Source organism: Canis lupus, chromosome 25, assembly GCF_003254725.2.
Source record: "Canis lupus dingo isolate Sandy chromosome 25, ASM325472v2, whole genome shotgun sequence".
NCBI lineage: Eukaryota > Metazoa > Chordata > Mammalia > Carnivora > Canidae > Canis > Canis lupus.
The window spans coordinates 33,999,990-34,023,448 of NC_064267.1; the positions used below are offsets into that span (position 1 = coordinate 33,999,990).

Sequence of the window (23,459 nt, forward strand, 5' to 3'; positions counted from 1 at the left end):
GATGTGGGCCCCCCACCCTGGGTATGGGCAGGCTCTCAAGTCCCTCAGATTCTGGGTAATAAACCCACATGGTGCCGCAGGGCACAGATGTCTCTAGCCACAGATGTCTCACTTGCCCAAATGGGGGCAATCATCCCAAAATGTGCACCTAAATGTGAGTACAACTGAATGGACAGAGCCCTGTTCCAAGACTGAGAAGACCCAGACTCCAGGCCAGTTGTGCCCTCAAATCCCTGGGGAGCAATCTAGCCTAGCTGGGCATCAACATGGATATCTACCACCAGGTAAACACCAGAAAGGATGGGAGATTTCTTCCGTTTTCTTCTCAGATCTATTACAATTTGCAAATATCTGTCAAATGGGTCAATGGAGTTAATACTGATATCTCTAAGGAGGTCCTTTTTGGCCTCATACAGTCTAAATTTATAAGAATTAGATAAAGAATCCTTTAAAAACCAAATGTGTGGGTGTGTCATATATGGGGGCAGATAAATCCATATATCTACATTACTGTACATCAGGCCTACCTGCAGCTTTAAAACACCTGTATTTAAAAGAAGGGAAGGAAGGGAAGGGCAGGGAAGAAAAGAGAAGGGAAGAAAAGAGAAAAAGAAATACAGGAGAAATTGGAAACCTCATGTATTGTCACTGGGAATGTAAAATGGTACAGCCCCTATGCAAACAGTACAGTGGTTACCAAAAAAAAAAATTTAAAAACAGAGTTACCATATGATCCAGCAATCCCACGTCTGGTTTATAACCCCCCAAAAATTGAAAGCAGAGTCCCAAAGAGATAGTTGCACACCCATGTTCACAGCAGCATTATTCACAATAGCCAAGAGGTGGAAGCAACCCAAGTGTCCATACGTGGGTGAATGGATAAACAGAACGTGGTATATCATACAATATTATTATTCAGTCTTACAAACGAAGGAAGTTCTGACACATGCTACCACATGGATGAACCTGGAGGACATCATGTGATAAGCCAGTTACAAAAAAGACAAATATTGTAGGACTTCACTTCTATGAGACACCTAGAAAAGCCAATCTCAGAAAGTGGAATGAGGTTGCCAGGGACTGTGGGGGGTGGAGGGAATGGGGAGTGGTTGTTTAATGGAGACAGTTTTACTCTGAGAAGATGAAAAAGTTCTGGAGAGTAGATGCACAACAATGTGAATGTACTCAGCACTACTGAGCTACACACTTAAAAATGCTAAGATGATCTTGGATGCCTGAAACTAAAACAACACCGTATGTTAGCTATGCTGGAATTAAAATTAAAGACGTAGTGAAAATAAGAAAAAAAAATATCAAGATGGGAAATCTTTCATGTATTTTACCATAATCTTTTAAAAATCCTAAATCTAAATCAATAGCTCATGCCACACACTTCTCATCATCTGAAATCCCGCCACAATCAAATAATTCCCTAGAATTCCTGTAACACCTGAGATAGTATTTTTTTTTTATTTGTTTGTTTTTGGCAGCCAAGGATGTCCAATGTGCAGCGTGATCCCCTAGCCACAGCAACAATTCTGGTTCCAGAACCTGCCTTGGAAGGAAGCACCTGGAAGGTCAGCCCAGGGGGCTCTTGGACAGAAGGCCAAGCTTTACCAGAAGGCAGGAATGGATAAGATGCAGTTTGAATCTCCATCCTTTCCCATAGGCTGACCCCCACCAGCCTCAGTGATGTAGCACTTCCCTGTCTCATGCACACTAGCCTGTGCCACCCCAAACGATATTATCCCAGGGATCAGTACCCCAACTGCTCAGGCATGGAGGTAGCTGTCAAAAACCAGCCAAGTGTTTGGATGTGACAGACTGGGTGACGACACAGATGACAAGCCATCAGAGCTAGGAAGTGAAGGGGGCCCCCTGAACGCTGTGAGTGACAGCCCTCTTGGAATCCATCCGAGACAGGCCCAGGGAGCCGGGCACCTCAGAAGCCCTACGTATGGTTCTCAAGTCAAGTGTGGTCCTGTCAGCTTCTGCAGCACCAGCTTCCACACCCTTCCCAGAGGCCACACCCTCGAAAGCATGCCCCACTATTAGCCTATTATCCACAGGAAGAAAAGACTTTTCAAAGCAGCCCCATCACCAGCATTCTCTTGCTCATTTCTCTACTTATAATTATATCAGGTGATGCGTCTGCATGCCCGTCTTCCAATAAAGTCTGAGGAAAAAAGGAGGGGACGGCCTCATGCATCTGTGATCTCAGTGCCCTGCCTATGTGCTTTATAAAACAGACACCCAATAACCACCTGTCAAGGACTCAGAGGTATACAAAATTTCACCCACAGGCATACAGAAAGTAGGCACTTGAAACCCTGCATGCACTCCCCTTGCCAAACAGCCGCTGCCTTGCTGCCTACCCCCCCCACCAAAGGCTATCTACCTGCTGGGTCCTGCAGCACCATGAGCCTCACCATTTTCGGGGGCCTACCACACAGGGTAAAAGCTGGGGACATAAGCCCCATCGAAGCTGGGCTCCAGAGTTCAGTGTATACTAGAGGCCTAAGGAGGGGTTCAGGGTAAATTCTCAGATGCTACTGAAGCCAGATTTCCCACAAATGCTAAGATCAAATTGTCTCCATGATGTTCGTTGATTAACAAGGGTGGAGTCAGGTCACAGCTGGAGAGGACGTTCTGCTCTCTTCACGCACCTTGCACACCAGCCAGTAACAGAGAAAGAAGACAAAAATACCAGAAACACCAGGCTGGATGTTCTAAGGGTCTCAGGGGAAAGACACCAAAGGAAATATCCCAAAGATTTCCCTTTCAGCCTCTGGAACCCACTTACACGTAGCAAATGTCTGCCACGTACAAACTGTTTCACAAGCTTTTGGGGGAGTCATATTTAAATTTTACTGGATGCCGAAGGGAATGACAGGAACCTACAATCATGGGTGAGATTTCATGCTGACTAAATCTCTCGTTCTGGAAACAAGAGCTATAAAGGATTTAAAATGAAGTTGTCTGACGAGAAGGGTTTCCAGAAGTGAGAGCAGGAGATGCGCATGGGGGACGAGAGCAAGAGGCCTCAAATTGGTAAAACAATGGGGTTTGGGGGTCAGCTGGGTGGCTAAGCAGTTGGACGTCTGCCTCTGGCTCAGGTCATGATCCGGGGTCCTGGGATCGAGTCCTGCACTGGGCTCCCCACAGGGAGCCTACTTCTCCCTCTGCCATGTCTCTGCTTCTCTCTGTATCTCTCATGAATAAATAAATAAAATCTTAAAAAAAAAAAAAAAACGGGTTTTTCTCCCCAAGTCCATAAACATCAATGTGCCCCTGGGGGGTGCTGGGGCTGAACAAACCTTCGAGAGGTTTGTTGTCTTAGTAAGGACAGCTCGAGTAAACCAAAAATCATACAAATAACAAAATTTCAAAGTCTAAGGGCAAAGTAGAAAGTGAAGGTGCTGGGGAGCAATGCAGGAAGCCTCATGTACAAGTGGGGAGGCGTCCCGGTGGAGGCAAGCCCTGAAGCCTGGGCCTGGGGAGAGTCAGGCAAGTGGAGCTCAGGACAAAGGGGCTACCTGGGGCACAGGTAGTGAGTGGCAGGTCGGAAGTGGCCAGAGGCCCCCGGAAGGCTGGCAGCCAGCTGAGCAGAGGGAGGTGACCCCAGAAAAAGGCCTAAGGACACAGGCCCACGGTAAGCCCTGAAAACCACAGCAGCAGAGGAGGATCGGTTCACCCTTTGGTCTGTTTGGTCCTGACCTCTGGCTTTGGAGGAAGATTCTCTTGGATCAGGGAACAGAGAAGGAGGAAGTGGGGAGAAAGGAGGTAAAGGATACAGCGGAACATTTCCACTGTGAAATCTAAACGGAAGCGCAAACCACGAGGAGTGGTGGTGCTCTGGTCCCCAGGAAGGGACACACCCAAAGGCCTGTGAAGTGAGGAACCCCCCCCCCCATACCCCACCATCCACAACAACGCTCGGGTCCTCTGGGCTAACCCAACTTGTGCTGCTGGCAACGCTGCCTGACCTTGGCCGTGCCAGCTGACCCCTCAATGACTCAGCTTCCTGGTAGTGAACTTGTTAAAGGTCCCCGGCAGGAAGGAGTCAGAGTTATAAACAGGGCCTTCCAGAAGCATCTGCTACACGGCTCCCCTTGATTCCAGGGTGGGGCTGTGGCCATTCAGCATTTCTGGAATTGCCTGAATGAATGGTTTGCAGTCTTTCAGCACTGTAGCTGGAGGTTCCAAGTAAACCAAACAGCCTATAATTTCTAGTAGTCTAGTAAGGACTAGCAGGCACTCTGAGATGCAGGAACTCCCAACAATACCCTGGCTGGTCCCTCTCCCTGCTCCTTATCCCCCCTGGTACAATTCCAGGGCAGGAGTCTTCCAACATCCTCCTCCAAACAGAAGTGCCTGTTAGTCTAGACATTCCAGGTCAGAAGACGATGATGTCCAAATGCCCCATGGAAATAAGGGGTGGAAATTTTAGAACTGGAAGCTTCCTAAGAGATCATTCAGTTTGAGCTCAATCTTGCCATTTTACAGATGAAGAAACAGAGATTCACACGAGTAAAGTGCTTTTCTCAGAGTCACTAGTTGCTCAGCCTCTCATCTTAAGCTAATTACAATTTGCTCTAAAAGGCCAATGCTAAAAAAAAAAAGAAAGAAAAAGAAAAAGCCAATGCTAATGTTATGTGTGCATATGTACAGAAAGAATCTGCTTTTGCTGTGCTTTTCCTCAGTTTGCTCCCTGCCCTCCATGCTCAAGTTCTAGGTTGACAAAGGTTCTCCCTGTCTCTTAAACTGGCTGCTCAGAGATCAGAAATCTGTTTCCAATTTAAAGCAGTTTCTGGTAAAAGTCCAGCTTTGTAGTGACTCTCAGTTCTTAGGGTCTGAAAGAGAACGTCAGAAACTTTCTTGTGCCTGGATCGTCAGAAAATACAAAAGACCCTGGAAAGAGACACTAGGAAAGTTTCAGATGAGAATTCCTACCCAAGGTCAGGGAAAGCATGACCAGAGGCCTCAGGAGCCTGGGGCGGGGGTGGGGGGTGGGGGGGTGGGAGAGACAGTGTTAAGTCCAAGAATAAATGGAACCTGCCACCACCTGAAGCCGTCCTGACATGCACACGCGCGTACACACACACACACACACACACACACCCCAGGACAAACTGGTATGGAGTGCCAGCTCCTTCTCTACCTCCTTCCTAAACTCAAAAGATTCTTCTGGAAGCACAGAAGGACCTAGGAGTCCTACCAACTTGTCAATAGATTCCTTATTGCTACTACATTGTTTTGTGCGATCAAAAGTCACTTTTGAAGCAGACATTCTTAAAGCTCTAAGTGCTAACTAGAAATATGCAGTAACTGGCAAAGTCGGGTCCCTGAACCCCCCATCCTTCCTGGGCTGCATAAATACACATACATTAATTCTGTTTATTATCTGAGAAGCCAAGATTCCAAGGGGGGGAAAAATGAAACACTTACATTAAAAGACAGCTCTCAAGTCTCACACGCTATTTAGGATTTTAACTATTTCACTGATGGCTCCTGTCCAGACAGGGCACTTTCTATGGCATAACTTGAACCAGATCAAATCTTGGCTGCTACCCTGACCGTTTCTTCTGGGTAACAGCTCAGCATTGTCTAACGACACTGAAAAGGCCCACACACACCCTCCTTCAAAACACTCAGCAAAGAGATTCGGTAACAAAGACCTCCTGTGCCAGGGAAATCCACAGACACAGAAACAGAGGGCCAGCCTCGGGGTCAGCCAATTCTTGCCCATGTCACCGGGCTGGCCTTTTAGAGAAACAGGACTCGGTTTCCAGAACCTGCGAGTTCCAGGAACTTCTGTCTAAACCCTAGAGTAATACAGATACCAGGGGAGCATTCCTCAAGAGCCCAGTTTCAGGCTCTTTATCAAAACAGCCACGGGCTGCTGGGACAAGCTGGGGGACTGTACTCTGTATTTTATAAAAGGCTCCACCGGAGCCAGATAGGCTAACAGGAAAGAAAGGAACGGGGGAAATGTCCAGCTACACAGTTGCCTTTAAAAAGCGATAAGGGGGCAGCCCGGGTGGCTCAGCGGTTTAGCGCCGCATTTGGCCCAGGGTGTGATCCCAGAGACCCAGGATCAAGTCCCACATCGGGCTCCCTGCATGGAGCCTGCTTCTCCCTCTGCCTGTGTCTCTGCGTCTCTCTCCCTCTCTGTCTCTCCTGAATGAATGAATAAAAAATCTTTTAAAAGAGGGGATCCCTGGGTGGCGCAGCGGTTTGGCGCCTGCCTTTGGCCCAGGGGCGATCCTGGAGACTCGGGATCAAATCCCACTTCGGGCTCCCGGTGCATGGAGCCTGCTTCTCCCTCCGCCTATGTCTCTGCCTCTCTTTCTCTCTCTCTTTGTGTGACTATCATAAATAAATAAAAATTTAAAAAAAAATCTTTTAAAAGAATAATAAAAAATAAAAAGCGATAAGGAATGGCATGCAGATCTGAGTGTCAAGAACAGGTCCAGGTGCCATGGGGCTCTGGAACAGTCTCTGTCCTTTGGAATACACACCAGGCACCTACACTGTTTGTCAAGTTTCTCCCTCATAACCCTACAAACTGTGACCTGTGCCAGTAAAGGTCACTCAGGCAAACCCTAAACCTCCACATAGTCACATGATGGTATTTAATTTTTAGCCACTTATCTGGCTGCTGCTGCAGCTGGCATTCGACACTAAGGCCACCCATTAATTATGAGACAATTAGGAGCAGAAATGCCTTTGATATGACAGCCTTTCTCTCTGCCTCCTTGTTCCCACCCTCCTCTGGTCTTTAGCACTGTGGTTAAAGTTACCACTCAGGGATGGAAACCCACCAGCCAGTCACTTGGGGAATTAAAAATCCCAGAACGTGGGAGAGAGAAACAAGAAACTTCAGAAAAGGGGAGCGAGAAAATTTCAGAACCGGGGGCAGGTTCCACGTGCAGGGCCCCATGAAAACTATCTCTGCCGATTCTGCAGTCAGAAGACTCAGAGCAGGGGAGTCTGGGTGGATCAGTGGTTGAGCATCCAACTTTGGCTCATGTCGTGATCTCAGGGTTGTGGGATCAAGTCCCACGTCAGGCTCCCTGCATGGAGCCTGCTTCTCCCTCTGCCTATGTCTCTGCTTCTCTCTCTGTATCTCTCATGAATAAATACACAAAATATTTTTTTAAGTGGCTCAGAGTGGAACCCCAAAAGCAGAGTGTCAGAGGGGTACAGGCATCCTGATCATGACCAGGCACCTTGGGGACAGGACGTGACAGTCTAGGGGACAGACAATTGCAGGGCTCTGTTCTAACATCTACATCTCCTTTGGTCTAGATATAGATACTGAGATAATTCTTTGAGAGGCCCTTTCCTTTCCTGAACCTCTAGATGAGGTTCAGGTTCCCTAAGGACAGGCTCAACACCCACTACAATAATGATTCGTCAATATATCTATCCTCCCTGACAGACAAGGGCTTCTGTGGGGAGAGATCCCCAAGGTGTCAAGACTCTGGCTCCCATGAGGTCACTCTGCAAATGTCCTCACTCCTTAATTAACGGAGTCATTCAGTGAAGTTCAGCAGATGAAACTGCATTGTTGCAAATGCCTTTCAACTCTTCCATGGTTCTATGAATCAGGCTAACACAAGCCCACATTTAGCAAACAAGCCACGGAGACAGTGACTAAGGAAAGAGACTGACTTGATTCTTCAGTTAAAGACGTGCCCTGGGTCTGCCCTTTTGGCCCTCACACACATGTGTACACACACCAACACCTTTCCGTTGGAAAGGCTTCCCTGTTCCAGTCTGAGTTCTCAGATCTGCTCATCAGCTAAACCACCCTGTCTCGTGACAGCCCTGGGACATCCTTGGGACATCCCCTATCCCAGGGGAGCAGAGCCCAGCAAGTCAATGGCAGTGTCTGGCACATTCCTGTTCCGAGCAGGCCTGGCTGGCAAGCTTCCTGCGGGCTGCTGGTGTCCACCCACCACCACCTTCCACACCTACTGCCGGGCCTGGGGCCAGCAAGGCGCCAGCAAAACCCTCAAAGCAGGCAGCATGAGGAAATAAGAACCAGAGGACCTCAAGACAAAGGCACCTATGTCCTACCCCCTTCCCCTTTCTTTTCTATGACAGCGGTCATGAGAAAACAAGGACAACACAGACACAAGGGCCCAAGGTGGGAAAGCCTCATCTGCCTGACACTCAAAGGGCAGACTCACTTAAAAAGTAAAAGTGGGCTGAGGAGCCTGGGTGGCTCAGTGGTTGAGTGTCTGCCTTCAACTCAAGGCATGATCCCGGGATCCTGAGATCAAATCCCACATCAGGTTCCCCACAGGGAGCCTGCTTCTCCCTCTGCTTATGTCTCTGCCTCTCTCTCTGTGTCCCTTATGAATAAATAAAATCTTTAAAAAAAAAAAAAAAGGAAAGTGGGCCTATAAGATGCCAACCGACAGAGATGAACGGGCACACTGCTGTCCTCCATGCACACGACCTTACCATTCACTAGCCTGATCTCAGTAGCCACACACAGCTCTGCTCGGAGCCTGTTCCACAATAAACAATTCTGAATGTGTTTCCAAGCATGCTCAGAGTCTAACTGGCCCTTCCGCATCACCCAGCACAAGAGGCGGGGGCAGAGGGTCACCCTGGTCTTTACTCAACAGATGGGAGACGCCGTGTGCGGAGACAGGTGAAGCGCCCATGGCCGTGCAGCTGTAGCGAATCCCACAGTGGCTGGAAGAAGAGCCTGGATTTTCCATTCCAACGAGCTAACCTTACCCCTTTAACAGGATCCCAGTGTGATAGTAAATACCATGACCTGGCACCTACAGGGAGCTTTATACTTCTTCAACAGTATAAAGGTTGGTTTGCTGCGAGCCTGGCTGTATTTTCTTCCTGGATGCAGTAAGTAGACGTGAAAGGGAAGCAAGATGGTCACTGCTACACTTCCCTGGGTGAGGTAAGAAAACAGCTGTCCTAACTGACCAAGGAGCGATGACATAGTGCTCTTCCCAATAGGCCATCTCAATCCTTTGATTTGGGAAAGGATTCTCACGCCAGTCCAAATTCAAATCGCTATATTGAGCCCAATGTTTCAACTCCCCACTGAAATGAGAAGGGGCCACAGCAGCTGCAAGTCACTCCAGAGAGAGAAACTGGACAGAGCCAAGAATTACCTACAGCAACGACCATTTGTCATCATCCCCTTGCCCTCTGTACTGGATGGAGTATCTGATCAAAGAACTCCTACTTATACGTTAGAGCCCTGCATTCCAGGCCGTACTCTGATTTTCTGCTCGCACTCCCTTAACTCTAGTTCTTCCTTCCCAAGAATGTAGCTGGGGCTGCACCATCTCCTCTCAGAACCCAGCTCAGGGGCTCTGCTGCCATTAACGTGTGAGTCTACTCCCTAGCAGCTCACTTACTTCCTCACCGTCCCCAGCTTTAGCTCTGGTGTAACAGAAAATGCCTGAGTTCCAGAGCATGTTATTTTTCTGAAACTCGGTTTTCTCATGGGTGAGATGAGAAACAGCACATGCCCTTTCCCACCTTCAAAGATCTAGAGAATCAAATGACAGAATGCAGGCAGAAACAATTCAAAAATACTGCAACATACAAGCGCAAAAGCAACATACAAGCATAAACAGAGATTCAAGTAGTAACACTTTTAGAAATGATATAGGAGCTAAATTTAACTGACTGCTTACCAGGTACCTGATGCTATTCTTAACACTCTAGATGTATCCTAATTAATTCTCATAGCAACCCTCTGAGGTGGGTACTGTGATGATCCCCGTTTTGCCGATGAGAAAAAGTAGGGGTAAAGCTACTGACGTAGCTTGTCTAGGCACCATTCCCAGGCAGGCTGGCCCCAGACCCTGTGCTGTGAACTTGAACTGCCCTCCTCTGAATCATTAAGCATATTGCCTCCGATAGGATCTGTCATTATCTGGGCATGCCCAGGTTTACGAAAGCCACCCACAAGCTCGCGATCCCACCTGAGCTCAGCAGCCCCGTCAAGGGAGTAAGCAGATGCTGTTAGTCTAGAAAACTAGTCTAGAACAAAGAGACACCAGCCTAGCCTAGAGAAGTAACTTGGCCAAGGTTTTAAAGCTGGCCAATGGCAAGACCAGGACTTAACTTCACAGGGCCTCCTGTGCCCCAGGGCAGTGCCCTTTTCTAGGGGCCTCCACGCCAGCACACACGGCCCTTCCCAGCCCTGGCCCACGGAGCATCTCAAATGCAGCCTTTATGGCGGTGCCAAGGAACAAGAGCTGTCACCACGATGAGTGACCAGGGCAGGGGCTCTTGCCGGCCAGACCTCGGTGTGCCGCCCCCTCCTGGGCCTCTCGCCGGCTGCGTCCGATACATCAGAGGAAGTCCTCTCAGCGACATGAAGCTACAGTCCCTCCACTTGACCCAACAATGGCCAGACATTTCTTAAATCTGTTATGCAACTCTTGCTTCAGCCAAGCTGCTGCTGGGATTTCTATTTCAACACGTTTTGTTTTCTCTTCGGAGAGAAAGCATGAATGTGAAACCATAACACCTCTTAGGGACCGGACAACAGCCCTTCCCGACAGTCTGGGGTTACTGGTAGGGTGGAGGATGTTTTCAGAGGCACCTTCTGGAAGCCAAGTTCAGCTTCCAGAATGACTAACAACCTCGGGGGTGAGCAAGAGGATTGGTGGGGTAGGGGGGTGGGTAGGACAACTGACAGCCACTGTCTCCTACAGGGGAAGGAGCCAACTCAAGACTGCGTGGCAAAGAAGCCTTGAATGATGCTCCCTGGGCAGTCACTGGACCTGCAAGATGGCAGCTTGGGCACTCCAGAGTCCAAACACCCCAGACCTTGTGCCCATTTGAAAGTAAATACCAATTTGGCCCATTCTTCCCCTCAAAGGGAGCCAGTCCTGCCACCTTAGCTCAGGATCTAATTATAGGGAGCAATGCTCTGGAAACAGAGGCCAGGACTTATTTTTGTTGTCCAGTGTCTAGCACAGAGACTGGCAGGAAAGACGCTCAGTAAGCCTGGAATGAAGTGGGTGGCCAGATGAGTTAACAGCTTAATGGCAATATAACTGTGGCTTGAGAATTCAACTACAAAAAAAAAAAAAAAAAAAAGACAAACAAAAGGGCTGAGAAAGTCTTTCTACGGGCAAGGTACACGTGGATTCAAAAATAACACGCACAAAAACATTACAACTAGCATTTGTTTAGTAGCATGTTTCAAAGCACTTTTTTCCCCACATTTCTTCCCTTTTTTTTTTTAGAGAGATTTATTTATTTATTTTAGAGAGAGAGAACATGCGGTGGGTGGGGGCAGGGGAGAGAAACTCAAGCAGACTCCCCACTGCGTGCAAAGCCTGCTGGGGGGCTTGATCCCACAATCCTGAGGTCACCACCCAAGCCGAAGTCAAGAGTCGGACGCCCAGTTGAATGAACCACCCAGCGCCACCCCTCCCCATCTCTTTAAAACAACGGAGCCTGCACTCATTCAACCGATATTCACACGATACCTTTGTCTTGCTCTGGTGGACAAGTCAGAGGGGAGAGGATCTGGGTCTCTGCACACTCCTCAAGGTTCAGGCTTTATTCTGCAAGCAACAGGGACTGCTAGGGGAATATGAGGCAGAGAGAGACACCAGCTGATATGAGATGCAGAAGATGGCACTGGCCCTCAGGCCCCAGTGTGGACTCTGCTACACGTGGAGCACAGGCTAGATTTTTCATTCTAGTCAACTAACCTTACCTTTTAACGGGCTCCCAGTATGATAATACCACAACCTGGCCCCTACAGAGAGCTTTATACTTTTTAAATTGCATTCACTGTTTAAACACAGTTCACTGCAAACCTGCCTGCAGGTTTTTCTTCCCAGATGTAGGAACTAGACCTGAAAGGATGGGGATTGTGACTTGTCCCTATTTAAGAAGACTACAGCCACCCACAAGCTACAGGACTCAGAGGTGAGCGTGAACAGCTATGAATGATTTCCAGTAAATCATTCAACAATTTCCTAACTGAGCCCCTATTACGTGCCAGGTATGGTTTCTGGCAACAGGAAGATACCAGAGAATAGAAGAGCAAAAGATTCCTGCCCACTGGGAGCTTACATTCAGATAAGGGGAGACAGACCATAAATAACACATAATATTTTAAATTTTTTTTTTTTTTTTATTTATGATAGTCACAGAGAGAGAGAGAGAGAGGCAGAGACACAGGCAGAGGGAGAAGCAGGCTCCATGCACCGGGAGCCCAACATGGGATTCGATCCCGGGTCTCCAGGATCGCGCCCTGGGCCAAAGGCAGGCGCCAAACCGCTGCGCCACCCAGGGATCCCTAACACATAATATTCTAAATAGAAATAACATATACAACGAATATAAGTAATAAATATAAGTAAATGGCACTGCATGTTAGAAGGTAGCACATGCTGTGGAGAAGAATGGCATGGCCAGGTCACAGGGAAATGGGGACAAGAAGTGTCTCAAGTGGTTGGGATGCCATCGATCCAAAGAAGACAGTGAGTCCTCCCAAAACCAAGGTGTGGTGGGAGGGAGAAGAATAAATACATGCTGGAGCTATTAGAGATGCACAAATGGAAGGGTCTTGAAAACATAAGAGGTGGCAGCTGGGGAGAGTGGGCAGAGGTGAGAGAAAAGCTGAAGAGGATCACCAAGTTTCTGGGGCGGGGGGGGGGGGCAGGCTGGAGGGGAGGCCGGGATGACCACACTGGACGTCCTGGCCACCGAGGCAGCCAAGTCTCCAACATGTCTGTGAGGCAACAGGCTGTCCAGCTTCCAGGAAGACTGCACCAGAGACACCAATCTGCCATCTGTGAATAACGGGGACCCAGACAGAAACTGAGACATGTGTCCTGGGAGAAGGAAGGAAGGTGGCAGACTGACTTCCAAGGAAAACCAGGCGGCTGCCCCTCATCAGAGAGACCAGGAAAACAGTGACTGATTTTATTAGCAAGATCACTAGCAGCCTCTGAGAGGATTCCAGCAGAGGGTTGGGCACAAAGCCAAAGGCCGGGGCCTGTGAGGGTTTGGGAGGCGGATAAGGTGAGGAAGCAGAGACCAAGTGTCAATGATCCTTTCCTAACACTTGTTATTCTAAGGAGAAAAACCCTCGGGGCACACGGGGTCAAGGTGAGATGTCTAGGGTTTGTCTGTTATTTAAGATGGGACACGCCTGCACTGTATAAATGCTTTTAGGAAGGAATCACTGGTCAGGGGAAGGCTAAAGATACTGAAGCCGAGTTACTCATCAGAGAGATGACCAAAATAACTACCACCATGACCATTTATAGCACATTTGTGCAGGAAACACTGCAGCAAGAGCTTTATGTGAGTTGCCTCATTTAATTCTTTCAAGAGCCCTATAAGGTAGGGCTTGGTGTTAACATCTCCACTCTGCAGACAAGGATACTGAACTGGGGTAGAGGCAGGATTGAAATGCGGGTGTATGTGGGTGGTTCCCACACACCCCCTTTCCCCAGGCCCACCGGACTCGCCTTTGGCAAAGGAAGGACCCTCTTACCTTACGACAGTAGGAAGGTACAGGACAGCATGCTGGTTGGGAGGACAGTAACAGGAAGGTGAGCTTGACCGGGGTCTTGGTTTCTGGATGAGCTCGGGAGCAAGATGCTAAGCAGAGGCTGAGAAAGCAGAAGGATGGGAAGTGGAGAAACAGGAGCCTACATGGTCTGGAGCAGCTGTTGAGAGGACTAGAAGCGGAATGACCAGAACCCACAGAAGGACAGGCTGAGGGCCCAGAGGCATGCGCACACAGGACACCAATGGACACAACATGTGATTTTTTCCCCAGAAGGGCTTGACTGCTCAACAGGGTAATGGGCAAAAAAAAAAAAAAAACAGGGTAATGGGCCATCCAGGATGGGGGTTTGGGCAGGCCGGTGTGGAGGGGAAGGAGAGGTCCCGGGAGCGGCTGCAGTGGCCCCGGTCTGGATGAGGAGGACAGGGCCAGGCTGAGGGGGAAGAGAAGAGGCAGGGACCTAGGCCAGTGTGGCCAGGTTGACACATCTGGATTCAAGCCCTCAGGTGCCAAAGCTCTGGGTTAGGACAAGGCCCCCGTGGAGTTTATTTAGTAAGGCCACCGACCTGAAGGGCATAAAGAACACAGGGATATGGGTGTTAGTCAGGTGGTGCCCAGGAAGGGGGTCCTCAGAGTGATGACGGGATTCATTCGTGGTGGAAGCAGTCTGTGCGCCAGACGCCCAAGTCCAGAGAGAGCGGAGCAGGGGAGCTGCACAGCTATGTTGTGGCCGACGATGGAGATAGGAGCACTGACCCGCAGAGAGCACTCACCACACGGCAGGCTCTGTCAGCAATGTTCTCCAGACCTAACCCGCACAGTCACTCCCGGGCAGCAGTACCACATTCCCCTTTGCACGGACGGCCACCGGACGGCCACCGGGGCCCAGAGGGAAGACGGGAGGAGGGACTTGCCCAAGGTCACACCAAGCGGAGCCAGGACCAATCCACAGTCTGGCTCAAGGGTCCCTGCTCCTCATCATTCCACCTCCCGCCCTTCAGTATAAGTCAGGCTGGAGGCAGAGGTGGGCAGATGAAAGAGAGACAGAGAGATGGAGAGAGAGAGAGAGAGAGAGAGAGAGAGAGAAAGGGGAGGAGCCTCAAAGGAGGAGGAGAGGCTGAGAAGAGGCTGGTCGGTAATGGTGAGAGGGCAGGAGCCCCACAGGTGCCTGGGCTTGAGCTCATGGGAATGTTACACTCCAGAGTCTTCAGGGAAGGAGTGGCCTCAAGGGAAGAGCTGGATTTCTATCAGGACACGGAGACGGAAGGAACATTCAGTGCAGATATAAGGGAGCTTGTTCCAAGGAACTTCCGCAGGGTGTGATGAGAAATACGGTAAGCAGCAAGCGGTGGAAAGCTAGGTCAGGAGGGAGAAACCAGCGGGAAAATCAGGATCTGCATTTTACAGACAGAGCAATCACATCTCAGCAAAGCTAAGCTTCCTGCCCCAACCAGCAAGTCAAAGACTAGGGATCTGAATCTCTCCCCAAGATAGTTCTCTGAGGGTGAGAGAACCCTCGGAATCTCTCCAGCTTGGAAAGAGCTTGGGGGAAGGTTTGTAGTTCAAGACAAAGTGGTTAGATACATTCCACCCTCTCCCCACCCATAGAAAATGTCAGCCATGAGCACTCAAGGTGGAGGCGGGGAGGGGAAGGGCAGGCTCGGGCTCCTCACGCCTGCCCAAGAGCCCCAGCAAGCAGCAGGACCGTAGAGACACGGCTGCAGCCAGCCCTGAGGAGGCCAGAGGGCTCAGAGGATGAAAAAAAGAAAAAGGAAATTCCCTGAGAAGGAAATGTCGGGTACTAGGAGAAATACGGAGACAGCCAGAATGTTCTGGGGTTGGAGAGAGACTGCCAAAGGCTTCGTTCAACACAGAAGCCAGTTCATCCAGTGGGTTGGGGAAAGACAGCCTCCTAAAGCTGGAAGGGAAGTAAAAAAGGGAAAGTGGACTTCAGTCGGTCAGTGCTCCAAAGAGCAGATGGAACAGAAGCTCTCAAGAAAACCAAGGAAAAGGGGATGCCTGGGTGACTCAGGGGTTGAGCATCTGCCTTTGGCTCAGGTCATGATCCTGGGGTCCTGGGATCAAGTCCTGCATCGGGCTCCCCACAGGGAACCTGCTTCTCCCTCTGCCTATGTCTCTGCCTCTCTCTGTGTCTCTCATGAATAAATAAATAAAATCTTAAAAAAAAAAAAAAGAAAACCAAGGAAAGGGGATCCCTGGGTGGCGCAGCGGTTTGGCGCCTGCCTTTGGCCCAGGGCGCGATCCTGGAGACCCGGGATCGAATCCCACATCAGGCTCCCGGTGCATGGAGCCTGCTTCTCCCTCTGCCTATGTCTCTGCCTCTCTCTCTCTGTCTCTCTGTGACTATCATAAATAAATAAAAATTTAAAAAAAAAAATTTAAAAAAAAAAAAAAAAAAAAAGAAAACCAAGGAAAGGTCTGGGACACACACTCCACAGACACACGCGCACACATCCCTGAGTGCTTGAATGACACAGTCAGGTACACTGTGTCCAGTAAGGCCCACTGCCTCTCCCTACTCAAGAGGGGAGGGCGCCCTCCCTGCCCATTAGAATTCTGGGGCGCCCCCCCAAGGCCTGCCCCAGCCCGCCCCTCCCCCACTTCCGGGCTGAGGGGGCTGGGTAAGGTCCTCCCCCTCTTCCCGGGCAGGCCTGCAAAGGTGCAGATCCAGGCTCCGGGCATCAGCAGGGGCAGTCACGAGGCAAACAAAAGGACACAAGTTCAAGAGTACACCTCTCTTCATTCTGTGCCCCTTCCAAATGCACCTTTGAGAAAAGCATCACCCACTTAAGGACAGAAAAAAAATGGGGGGGGAGGGGAAGGACCTAAAGGAGACAAGACGGGAGAAGAGAGACGGAAAAATCACTATAATTTTCTCGCAAGAACTCGAGCAATTTGGGATTTCACGCCCTTTTGAAGCTGAATGGCATCTACTGAATTGTACTTGGTTTCGAAAAGCTGCAGTGGGTGCAGGCTTCCCCCCCTACCCCGCTGAGCACCCTGGCTCCCAGCAGGCCTGCAAGGCTGGGACCCCGGGGGGGGGGGGGGGGGGGGGGGCGGGGAGGGTGGTGGAACAAACTCGAAAGCTGAGGAATGCTGAGCCATCCTGGCACCTGCCTGGTCACTGCTGCTCCAGAAACCCCTGAGGCCAACCGAGGTTTCCAACTGGCTCAGCACCCACCAGCTCCTCGAGAGAAGGCGAGCCACAGGCCCTCGCGGTCCTCTCCTCCCGTGGACTGTGCGCCCGGCTGGGAAGCAGGGCTTCTCCCAGCACACTTAGGGACCGCGTTTCCCTGAGAAGCAGAGAGAAGGGCTGAGAAAGGGCCAGCGGAAGCTGCCTCGCTTCAAATCTTTCCTGTTTCCTTTTGCCCCCCGCTTTCACCACCACGGGATTCGGCATGGTCTAGAGTGGTGTGCCTAATCTGGTTGGAATTTCCTCCTCCACCCACCTGGCATTCTCCCCACAGTCTTGAGCACTCCCGACCAGGGCTTTTCGCAGCCACCCCACGCGCGGGTCTAGGTGATCACGCCACTTGGCCACTCGGGAGCACCCGCTAGAGAATCAAGGAAAACCCGCTGCAAAGCCCCATTTGGAAAGAAACGAGTAATTGCTACTGTTGGCGAAAGCGCTGCAGGGCCCCCATATGCTCCCTCCCTTGGTACCATGCAGACCAGACAGGGAGTGGGAACCGACAGGAGGTCCCAGTGACCTGGCCCTAGCCCTTTGCAGATTCGTAAGCACTCACACTCCACCCCTAGGGACTAAGTGAGGGAAGGCGGCACAGGAAGGAACAGCAAAGTTGCCAAAGGTCTTCCAAATAACCCTTTAATAATCACAGACTGCTGGAGCTTGAGAGACATTAGTGATCATCAGGTTCAGTGTTCTTCATGCTTTTTTGGCTGTAACCTCCGGTCAGAAGGGGATTTGACACAGCCATCCAGGGGACACACACACACACACACACACACACACACACACACGCAAAACCCCAACTTCACCAAGCAAGGCTTCTTACTGTATGGCACACACACACTTGCATTTTGTACTCTCACCATTAGAAAGACTGATCTTTCTTAAAATGTTGATGTCATTAAGGGGTCACAAGACACAATTTGAAAAATACAGGTAATTAAAGTCACACGGGGAGGGGGGGAGTGTTAGGATGGGACTTCATGGGAAACATATTTAACATAATAATGTTAAGCATCAGTAAGGTTGGCTTTCTGCCCTTATGACCACAAGAGCAAGCAGCTCCTGGCTCAGTGGTCAAAGTGACCAGCACTGAGTTCCATGGACCACAGCATCTAGGATGGAAAAACTGGAAAAAGCAGGCCCACCTGATACCCTCACTTAATTCACATATTCACAGCTCAAAACGTGTACCTTATAAAATCAGAAAAAAAATTTTTGCCGACATACAATTGACACTGCCATGGCTTCAACTGTAATAATTATTTGGAATTTCAAGTATCGTAAAAGAGGACAATAGGTTTTCTGTGTACACAGAAAGGGGGACAGATTAAAAATGGGGAGAAATACTCAAATGGCCCATAGCCCCCATTTTACAGTGACAAAACTAAGATACAGAACAGTGCCTAAAGCATGAAGCAAGTTAGAAGCAGGGCTGGAAACCCCACCCAGGGCTCCTGTCTCCATTACTCATGGTCTCCACCATCCAAAATATTTAAGAAGAACACAGTCGAGGTCTCCCCAAGAGAAGCATTTCCATGACTGAGGCATGGATGCGTCCCTGATATGTCATGCTGGGCACAGACAACTGTGCTGATCTCGGCAGCCTTGGCAGCAGCCTCCCTGGGACCATGCAACAGGACTCCCACCGCTTAACTCTCTCTCTGTGTGCCTTTTGTCTCAGCTGGAAAATGAAAAGAATAATCCTTGCTACCCCCTTCCAAGAAAGTTGTCATGAAAAATGAGGTGCTCTCAAACTCAACCTGCATGCTTAAACAAAGAAGGATTCCCTCACTAATGAGCTAACCCAGGCCTTCATGTCACGCCCCATAAGGTGAGTGACTTGTCTGGGACAGCCAATCCTGTTGCCTATCCAGAGGTGAAAACTGCTATGTAAAATAATACTAAGCACACAGGGACATGTGGACTATAACATAAAACGTCTACAGGGCAGAAGGCAAGGCAGGGAAGAAACTAAACACAGAACATAGAAGACAGATGCCTCTTTAGACTGACAGACGAAGGTGAGAAGGCATGACTAATTACATCCAACCCTGAAGATAAGCTCTAGTGATGCTCTGAACCAAACTCAGCAAAATCTCACAGGTGATATAGCTCTCCAATGGGACGTTCATCTCAGCCACCCTGTGGGTCTGGTGCCTGCTGGAATAACATCTCCCTGCCCCTAACTTTCCCCATACTCTGTCCAAGGCACTGGAGACAACAGCTTCGAATATGGGAAATTTCATTATAAGAGATGGATTCTTTCCTATACAAATGCCACCTGGTATGTGTCCAGGGTCTTTCCTGGAGAAGCTGTGAAAACCTGCGGGGCAAGATCTGCCCCCAGGCCCTCCATAACCCAGGCATCGAACCCTTAATCCCCCCTGGGGATTCTGAAGGGTCAGAAGAGTGACCCTCCAAGAGTTTGCCCCAGGCCCTGAAACACAGTCCAAGGCTTGGGCCTCACCTTACTACAAATGCCCACACTTTCTCTCACTGGATTCCTCTCTGTGCACTGACTGCTAGCTCTCTGAGAGCTGCCCAGGGGAGGGAAAATCCTGTCTTAGACATTCTGGTCTTCACACACACCCCCACCCCCCCTACCCCCGCCCCATGTGGGGTCAGCCTCAGCAACAAGACACAGCCACCGACAGGGGGGCTCTGTGAGGTCCCGCCTTTCAAGAGAACTGCCACCCGGAGAGGCCCCCAAAATCTCCGAAAGCACTCTAAGGCTGGAGTCAGAGGAAACAGGTGGAGTATGAGCCTGGCCAGGTGAATCAGTTCATATCTCTTTGCCTCAGTTTCTTCATCTGTTAATCCCTGGGCTGCTGAACGGATTCGATGAGTGATGCCCACAAAAGTGCAAGACATCAATACCAGGACTACCTTCCTGCCACTGGGTGTCCTATACAGGCGGGCAGAAGGCAGCTGTAGCCTAACAGGAAAAATCCGCCTGGCTAACGCTGCCTCCTTGCAAAAAATGCACGTAAAACTACCTCGGGGAAGGGCGAGCAAACCAAGTGAGTGCCTATTACACAACCCACAGTTAAAGAGTCGTAGAGCATAGCATATGCTCTCCTTGCCTGCCTTCCCTGCAACAAAAAGAGAAGGCAAATGTCACTGCAGGGCTCGCTTGCCTGTGGGCTGCTCGGCTGCCCGAACTTCTGCGGGAAGAGGCGCAGACACCCTGGGAAAAGGGGATCACGCGGAGCGTCGCTGAACCGGTATGCCCGAGAGAGCTGCCAAGAACCGGTAGAACCCCTGCCCCTCCCACGCCTCCCCAGGGACCCGGGAGCAGAAGCCACACACCCAGGCCGGGGCCACGTTTCTCAGCGCTGAGCGTGCCGAGCGAGCGCCTGCGGGCGGCCAGCTGCCGGGCTCCCCGGACACTGCGCACGTGTGGGCAGCCTGGGCCACCCCGCACCGAGCCGCGGGGCAGCGCGCGCGCCTGCGGGAGCCGCGGGCAGCGGGAACCCCAAAGCCCCGGCACCGCGTGGGCAGGCGCGGTAAAACTGTGCAAAGCCGCACCGATCGCCTCCCTCGGGCACCCCGCCGCCGCCGCCGAGCCCGGGGGCGCTCGCCAGTCCTCCTCCCCCGCCGCAGCGCCGCCAGCAGCCCGGGTCGGGAAGGCGGCGCGAGCGGCGGTGCGCGGCGCCTGCCGGGGCCCCCTCGTGGGCTGGGGGCTGGGGGCTGCGGGCTGCGGGCTGGGGCGCCCCCGGGGCGGGGCCCCGGCGCGCGGCGGAAGGAGACCCGGGGGCCCGCGCCGCCGGGAGCGGAGGTGGTTTCGGGGCGCTCCCCCAGGCTGCTCGCGCGGGATGCAAGCGCACGCGCGCGCGCGCTCCCCGCTCCGCCCGCCCGGTCCCTGAGGTCCCCGCGCGCTTCACCTTCACCGAGTCGACCGGGTACATGACCGAGTGCTCCAGGATCCCGGCCATCGCTCCGGCTGTCATGTGCGTGGATAAGGAGGCGCTGGTCGGCAGGTTCTCATAGTCCTCCGACCCGGCGTCCTTGCAGCCGCCGCCGCCGCCATCGCGGCTGTCCCCATCCATCCTGCGCCCCACAGCCTGGCCCCCTACGCCGCCGCAGCGCAGCTCCATCCGCCGGCTCCGCGGGGCGCGGGAGGCTGCAGGAGGTGGGCAGGGAGGGGGAGGGGGCGAAAAACTTCACTTCTTAAAGTGGGAACCACCTCCCCGGTTTTGCGGCGCCTGACGCCATGGCGGGCTGGGGTGGAGCCAAGGGGCCCGAGACACCAATCGCTGGAAAAGAAGAGGCCGCCCGCGGCCGCGCCATTGGCGTGCGGGACCCTGGGGACCCGCCTTCCTGTGTGACGTCACCGTCCAGTGCAAATTTCCAAGCAACCGGACGGGGGCGAGAGGAGACGTTGGGGTGTCCCGGGAAGTTGTAGTGCCTCCCGGGGGCTGCTGCGGCGCCTGGCGCAGGCGGGGCGGGGACGGGGCTGGCGGTCCCTGGGGAGGGTCGTCTGGGCCCGCAGCGCGGGGGACGTGCCCAGGGCTGCAGGAACAACGGTTAATCCTTCCGGAGCCCGGGGTTTTGCAAACGTTGTTGCTCAGCAAGCACTGGCATTCCTCAGGCCTCGAGTGGGGACAGTTACTGCGAATGCCATTTATGGGGCAGTTACCGATGGCTGGATCGGAGGGGGGCGGGGGGGCCCACGTGGGGGTGGAGTGGAGTTCTAGAATTGGAGACACACTGCGCGAAATCTGGGGGGCAGCAGCCTCTTTTGTGCGACACAAGGGCATATACGGTGGAGGAGACAGAGCTGAAACTCAAGGTCCTGTGCGAGGCTGCTTTGTTGGAGAGAACATTCGTTTAGTGGAAATTTTTTCATCTCATTAGAACACATAGAGCTAAATTTCTCTTCTTATCCTCATCAGGACACTTAAGGGATGCCTAGGTGGCTCCTCAGTTTGGCGCCTGCCTTCGGCCCAGGGCATGATCCTGGAGTCCCAGGATCCAGTCCCTCATCGGGCTCCCTGCATGGAGCCTGCTTCTCCCTCTGTCTATGTTTCTGCCTCTCTCTCTCTCTGTCTCTCGTGAATAAATAAATAAAATCTTTAAAAAAAAAAAAAAGGAAACTTAAAGCCCCACTGCCCTGGACTGATCGAAAGACATGAGTAGGCATCCGAATGGAACCTCTCTGAGGCCTCTTAAGCGCGTTTTTCTCAGGACTGGTATGCCTGCGAGGCCTTTGGAGGCTGGTCTCTCAGGTGCAAAGTGGCCCTGAGTAAAATCTTGCAGCATTGCATCTGCCTGCCTTTTAAGACCCTGGTCTCCTGGTTCTTAAAGTATCCCATGCTGACTTCCAAAAGTGTAACCCAGGATTTATTTCAACCTAAACAATACTGTCTTGCTTTATCTCGGGGAAGAAGGAGAAATCAAAAAGTAGAGGAACGACCTGTCTATGGAAGTCTCCATCAAAGCATGGCATCTGCATACCTAAAAGTGCATGTTCCGGGGCTTGCAACTTGGCACTTCTAAGGTACTAGACACCTTATCCAGAGAAGCCTTCTGGTCAGAAGAGCTGGGCCTTAAGATATGAAAGGGTGGGGGAGAGCCTGAAGATGCTGCACCCACTCTACTCTCACCCTGGTCCCAAGATTCAGGTCACAGCAACCTAGGCACCTCTCAGGGATTTCAGATACAGTGATGTATTGTGCATCAAGGCTTCAAGGCCAAAGGCATAATTCCCCTTTAAGGATGTCACAGGGAGAAGGAAGTTCTTTGTTTAGTGGTTGGCAGAGAAAATTTTCCCTGCTTTTGCCATAGGTGATTTTTAAGAAACATTAACCAAAAGCCATTGATACTCATTTAAAAATGGATACCTTTTAACCAGTATGTGTTATTGCTCCACTTCTGGGAATGTGCCACAAAAGTCTAAGTATTCATAATCTCCTCTTCAAAGCGCTTTTTATAATACTAAATAATTGGAAACAATTGAAATGTTTAACTAGAAGGGAATGGCTGAGTAAATTATGACATGTATATTCGTAAACTATTATGGGGCCATTAAAAATTGTGGTTGTATTATGCAATAAGATGAGAAATGAGTATGATACAACGTTGGGTGAAGAAAAACACAAACCTCTATAAATATGACATTTATAAAAATGTAAATATTATGCACATGGGAAGAAGGAAGTGGTCATTGTGATAGTGACCTGGCATTAAAAGTATTTTTGCTATATTTTTCAGACCTAAATAATACTTGTATTATTTTTATAACTTAATTCTTTTTTAGGATATAATCTCCTAATGGAGAAAAAGCCTTCTGAACTTTGCAATGGTGATATTTGTAGAGAGGAGCCACCCACTGGATGATTAAGGGGACTCTTGGCAAATGTGAACAAGCCCATAATCTTCAGAGACATTAGATATATGTTTTAATTTCATTAAATAAATGTGAAGCCAGAGCTTCTTAGAAAATCTTTGGTACATTTGTTATAAGTATTCAGTATTTTTTCTCATCATATAAGGTGGTTTAGTTCTCAGCATCCATCTTAAACACCTTTTTGTTTTGCAGCAGCCAGACATTTTTTAAGCCATATTTATCAGATCTTTGCAGCTAGTAGTCCAGATGTGAATTATATTCTGCTAGTTGGATGAACTGGAGAGACCTGGGAGGCAGTAAGGAGACAGAGGTCACTTTCCTGCTGTTTTGATGATTTCTGCTGCCTTGCAAAGTCA

The 23,459-nt window shown here is 50.7% G+C and overlaps 1 protein-coding gene across 4 annotated transcripts in view; it reads right to left on the reverse strand.

The window, feature by feature from the left end:
• Window positions 1–21,067, reverse strand: part of SLC25A37 (solute carrier family 25 member 37) — a 43,070-nt gene extending 22,003 nt beyond the window's left edge. Inside the window, exons 1-2 of one of the 4 annotated variants that reach the window (XM_025463082.3) lie at window positions 13,526–13,643; window positions 11,499–11,595 (exon numbers count right to left, since the gene is read on the reverse strand). Coding sequence is in view for 1 of the 4 variants with exons in the window: in XM_025463081.3 (XP_025318866.1) it covers window positions 20,639–20,851 (213 nt within the window). In the remaining 3 variants the exon portion in view is untranslated. Of the gene's footprint in view, window positions 1–11,498; window positions 11,596–13,525; window positions 13,644–20,638 lie in introns of those variants that run through there. The other 3 variants (XM_035716989.2, XM_025463081.3, XM_025463083.3) reach the window with 3 other exon arrangements.
• Between the last annotated feature and the right edge of the window lie 2,392 nt (window positions 21,068–23,459).